General features: G+C 38.2%; 1 protein-coding gene across 3 annotated transcripts in view; it reads right to left on the reverse strand.

The window, feature by feature from the left end:
• Positions 1 to 5,581, reverse strand: part of PTPRB (protein tyrosine phosphatase receptor type B) — a 118,303-nt gene that overhangs the window by 20,795 nt on the left and 91,927 nt on the right. For all 3 annotated transcript variants that reach the window (XM_028490393.2, XM_024122792.3, XM_024122790.3), the window contains 5 exons: positions 4,797 to 4,903; positions 1,798 to 1,897; positions 721 to 804; positions 603 to 620; positions 399 to 480 (listed from right to left, as the gene is read on the reverse strand). In XM_028490393.2, the coding sequence (XP_028346194.1) occupies positions 399 to 480; positions 603 to 620; positions 721 to 804; positions 1,798 to 1,897; positions 4,797 to 4,903 (391 nt within the window). The remainder of the gene's footprint in view (positions 1 to 398; positions 481 to 602; positions 621 to 720; positions 805 to 1,797; positions 1,898 to 4,796; positions 4,904 to 5,581) is intronic.

The following is a 5,581-nucleotide window of genomic DNA, read 5'->3' on the forward strand; positions in this document are numbered from 1 at the left end:
GCAAGAGGGAGGGGATATGGGGATATATGTATACGTATAGCTGATTCACTTTGTTATACAGCAGAAACTAACACACCATTGTAAAGCAATTATACTCCAATAAAGATGTTAAAAAAAAAAAAAACTGACAGCATTGGTTTGCATTTGAAGTTTGTCAATTCTTTCCTACCATCTGGTCTGGGTAGCGCTTTGTACTATTCCGGAGATCAAAATGGCCTCTGAGACTAGGTCGTATATTGTGCAGGAAATGGATTCAGGCACAAAAGAATGCTCAGCTGAGACCCTAAGTGCCATCCTAACTCCTGAGCCCAATCAGCCTGTGATTCCACAGTGAAGGCTTGGAGGGAAATTCTGCTAAGGACCAGGGGTGCTAAAGCATCATTGCCTCTGAGTGGTACCTCGTATTCCTTGGATAGAAGGTAGTTGGAGTCGGCCTGCAGCTTCATGAAGTGTCCTTCAAACTGATTTACTTTTATTGGGCTATAGTTAAAAATATAATAGAAAGAAAAGAAAATTACTGAAGAACAGGGAAAATGCCATACCCAGCCCCAGTTACCTTTCAAAAGCAGATAATACAGTAACTAATGAGTTCTCTCTCTTACCAAGAAGTCTTCCGGTTCCTGTGAAGAAAAGCCAAAAGGAGAAAGATCTCATTAGCAAATCTCATGTCATACAGTCAACTCATCTTTCAATAAATGAAGTGAAGGAAAACGTGCTCACCCTTTTTGGCCCAGGTTCAAGTGGACAGACAGTGGTCGATCCCTACGAATGCTCAAGCGGGCAGAGGGCCTTTCTCGACCATGGCTGAAACACAAGGGAGAGGACTTATATTCTGATTATGAAATAATTTAAACAAATTTCTCCATTTATGGTAAGGCTGTGCATGTTTGTGCAAATATGGATTTTTCAGTACATGTATATTTTACACTCAGCCAACATCCCTTTGAGGGAGGGAAAAGTGAGGAAGAACATAAAGAAGAAATAGATTTTTCCCACTCAGAAACCATCCTGCAATAGCTGGAAGATTTGTCTTCTGGTTTTTGGCTACAGGTCATAATCACTTCCCACACTCTCAATAAAGCTTTCTATAAACACACACACACACACACACAGAGTCAACCTTAGAGGCAAGACACGACTGCAAGAGAGAGGACATGCCAAAGAAAAGAAATACCCTGAGAGAAGAGGGCATGGCATTCAGGTCATAATCACTTCCCACACTCTCAATAAAGCTTTCTATAAACACACACACACACACACACACAGAGTCAACCTTAGAGGCAAGACACGACTGCAAGAGAGAGGACATGCCAAAGAAAAGAAATTCCCTGAGAGAAGAGGGCATGGCATTGGGGCCACATGCTGTTTAGTTCTTTTCGGTCCCTTCTTAAGTTAGCATGGCAGATATGAGCCACAAAATGGAGATGTCAACCATACTTTTCAGCATATTTCAGAAAAGTATTCGGGCACACAATTTGCAGACATCTCTGTCTTCGTGAGGTAACTGAACCACACACACGATTTTTTTTTCCTGTGCCAGAGGAGCTATTTCACATCCAAATGAGGCTACAGATGGCCCCTCAGTCACTTGGTGAGGGCAAGACTCAGCAGTGGTATGCAGAGAGGCTGAAAAAAGTCATGGTTTTAGGGTTTGATGCTTGTTTTTCTGAAGAAACAAAGGTGATTTAACCTGGAGAAGTTACATGATTTTCCCTCCTTACTTTTCAGGCTAAAGAGCATTTTCAGTTGCATCTTTAAAATTGTGGACCCAATTGCCAAAGGGATCTTTGTACTCACCTGGCTTTCTGTCTGCAGATTAATAAGGCAACAACAGCTACCAGCATGCCAATTAAGAACAGACCAGCACTCACACCTTCAATAACTCCAAACAAAGGCTCTACAATAATCCAGAGGGCAACAACAAACCGAGGTGGGAAAATTAGTGTTAAAGAACCAGTAAGATAGCTATGGGAACCCTATCTCCCTAGGAATGTTATTACAGAAGGATTCAAACGATGCCCACATTAAGGCATTTACTATCTAAAGGATAAGCAATATGCAGCTGAACAGATGAAACACTAGCTACTACCATGTAACAGCAGGTTGGTCATTATACTTTTGAAGTCAATGGTGTTCAGCTTATAAAGGAATTTGGGACTTCATCTATACTTGTATGTAAAGCTTTGGGGCACTTGAGATAAAGGCCAGCAGTTTGCCACCAAGGTAAATATGCTATTTCACTTCTATGAAACGTGTTTTACAGCATCTGGGACATTGGCAAATCCAGTGAATTGCTCAGAATTATTTTAATGAAATTCCATTTTTATTATCTGGTTCGATACTGCCACTGGGAGTTTATGAACAGGTAGCCCATTTTAAAAGCGGTTTATTGAAATATAATTCACATGCCATACTATTCACCAATTTAAACAATTCAATCAATTATTTTACATTCAATTTTATAACATTTTCATCACCCCCCGAAAAGAATTCTCAAAGCCCCTTAGCAGTCATTCTTCATTCCCTCTCCCTAGACCCTGGCAACCACTAATCTACTTTGTCTTCATAGATTTGCCTATTCTGGACAATAAATTGAGTAATAAATATGTGCTTTGTTTGTGATTGGCTTCTTTCACTTAGCATGTTTTCAAGGTTCATCCATGTTTTGGCATGTATCAGTATTTCATTCCTTTTTATGCTGAATAATATTCCACTGTGTGGATATATCACATTTTGTTTATCCATTCAGCCATTTATGGACATTTGGGTTATTTCTGTTTTTTTGGTTATTATGAATAAAGCTGCTATGAATCTCCATATACAAGTTTTAATTTTCATTTCTCTTGAGTATACACTTAGGAGTGGAATTGCTGGGTTAGAGGGTAACTCTAGGTTTAATATTTTGAGAAATTGCAAAACTGTTTTCCAAAGAAGTTACACCATTTTATTGATACATTCTACAAGCAATGTATAAGGGTTCAGATTTCTCCATATCCTTACTAACACTTGTTACTGTCTTTTTGATGATAGCCATTCTAGTGGGTGCGAAGTAGTATTTTATTGTGGTTATGATTTGCATTTCCCTAATGTCTAATGATGTTGAGCATCTTTCCATGTGCTTATCGGACATTTCTGTATTGTCTTTGGCGAAATGTCTATTCACATCCTTTACCCATTTTTAAATTGTGTTATCTGTCTTTTTATTATTGAGTTGTAAGTGTTCTGTATATTCTGGATACTTGACCTTTATCAGATATATGATTTGCAAATAGTTTCTCCCATTCTGTGGGTTGTCTTTTCACTTTCTTTATGGTGTCCTTTGAAGCACAAGAGTTTTAAATTTTAATTAAAAAGTCCCATTTATCTAGTTTGATGTTGTTGTTGCTTGTGCTTTTGGTATCATAGCTAAGAAACCATTTCCTAACTCAAGGTCACAAAGATTTACTCCTATGTTTTCTTTTAAAAGTTTGATCATTTTAGCTCTTACATTTAGGTCTGTGGAGTAGTCCATTTTTGAAGTTGTATTTTAAGCCCTTGGATTTGTTTATTCAATGTGCTTTTCAAGACTTACCAAATCAACACAGACATCTTTCTTTTACTGTGGTTAATATTCTTTTTTGGATATATGTTTACTATCTTCCTTTATTGGACTACATACAATTTTTGTTGTATAAAAATAATTTAAATAGGGAAGAATTGTGTTTACAAATCCCTTACTTAACATTAAATTATAAGCAAACAAATCTAAATCCTCCTGTGTTCTGATCCCTTTTTGGTTTGAAAAGTGGGAGATTATCCCTATATTTGGCATAAATAGATGGGAGTGTTTGTGAGGCTGAGTCATCTTTTGTCATACAGCATGAGAGACTGTTTTAGCTATAAAGAAGAACTTCCTGAGACCAAGCATTGTGGAAGGCTGGGTACAGGGAAAGGCTGGGCAGATAATGGTATCAAAGAACAATGTGCTAAAAAATAAAGCTATTTCTCAGCATGTTGGACATATTCTGAATCCGAGCAGTGCAGAAGTTAAGAGGTCAGGCAGAAAGTGCCAGAAGTGCAGCTCTGCTATCTTGGGCAAGTTACATAAACTCTTGGTATCTCAAATCCTCACCTTTAAAATGGGGATGATAATAGGATCTACCTCTAAAGGTTGCAGTGAGGATCAGGTATATTCTAAGCACAATGCTTAAAACTGCTGCTCCACAGGATGAAAAGTAAAATTAGCTACTATTATTACTCAGGCTTTCCCTCTAACATAAATTTATGTAAAGCCAAGTTAACATTTTTTATCATGTAAAAGCAATGTATAATAAAGAAAAGGAAAAAAGTCACCTGTAATCCCACTACTTTGAGATATTCATCATGAATACTTTGGTGTTTTTTCCTTCTAGTCTTTTTTTTCTATGCATTTCTATGTATATATTTCATATACACATTCCCACTAACGACTTGAAAGCCTTTTGTACCTACTTCTGTTTTGGCCTGTGCAAGCTCGTGCTTTGAATGTTTTTCATCCACTGTTTTTTAAAAAAATTCATTTTTAATATGAAAAAAATCTGGTATTTCTTTCTACCTTCTTTACATGATTAATCCCCTTTCAGTCCATTCTGCTACAGAAGTTGTGAAATTCCTCTAATCCACTTCAATCCATGATCATATAAAGATTAAAATCCAAGCAAAAATAAATGTTTCCCTTACCACCATCAGCCAAGTCCCCAGATCTCCCCACTAGAGGCTCTTGTAGGTGACATGGTGTTTGTCAGACTATGTAAAGTCGATGGAAAGGTTAGCCTTACCTGACTCAGTGGTGATGGGCAAAGAGAAAAATGTGTCTGAATAGAGTGGCTTTGTGAATTCCTTCAGGTCCTCATCAAATAGCTGGGTAAAAGCCCGAATGCTGATTCTGAAAAGAAAACCGATTTATTTAAGTACAAATTAGTGACTCACCACAGTAGGGTCAAGGAGAAACAGGGTGGTCACCTGGTCAATATGTATGTAGGGTAGGGTATGAATTATGAAATCAGATAGCCCTGGGTTCGTGCATTCATGCATTCATTCATTTATTCATCAAATATTTGTTGAGCCCCTACTGTTTGCCAGTACCTGTCCAGGAGCTGGATATACTGCAAAGAATAAGTCCCTATCATCTCGAGGTTTACATTCTTGAATGTAAAACTAAGCTTAGTAGGCTGAAGTCATAGGGCGATATGGGAACAAAAAATCACTTTCTAACATCTAGAGTATGAGCTGCCTCCTAGGTAGTGAGCTTCCAGTCATTGAGGGTGTTTAAGCAGAGACTGGAGAACCAGCTCTCAGGGAATCTGTAGGACAGCAGCCCTGCACTAAGTTATAGATTGGCTTGGGTGACCTCTTCAGTCCGTTCTATCCTTAAGATTCCCAGACTATAGGTTTACTGTGAGTATGAGGATCAGTTTATATGGGAAAACTTTTTCTAGGGTTAATTTAAATCGTAGGAAAAGTAATGGACGACTCTTTTTTTTTTTTTTTTTTTTTGCTGTACGCGGGCCTCTCACTGTTGTGGCCTCTCCCGTTGCGGAGCACAGGCTCCGGACACGCAGGC

The sequence above is a fragment of the Physeter macrocephalus genome, chromosome 6 (assembly GCF_002837175.3).
Source record: "Physeter macrocephalus isolate SW-GA chromosome 6, ASM283717v5, whole genome shotgun sequence".
In the NCBI taxonomy this organism is placed as follows: domain Eukaryota; kingdom Metazoa; phylum Chordata; class Mammalia; order Artiodactyla; family Physeteridae; genus Physeter; species Physeter macrocephalus.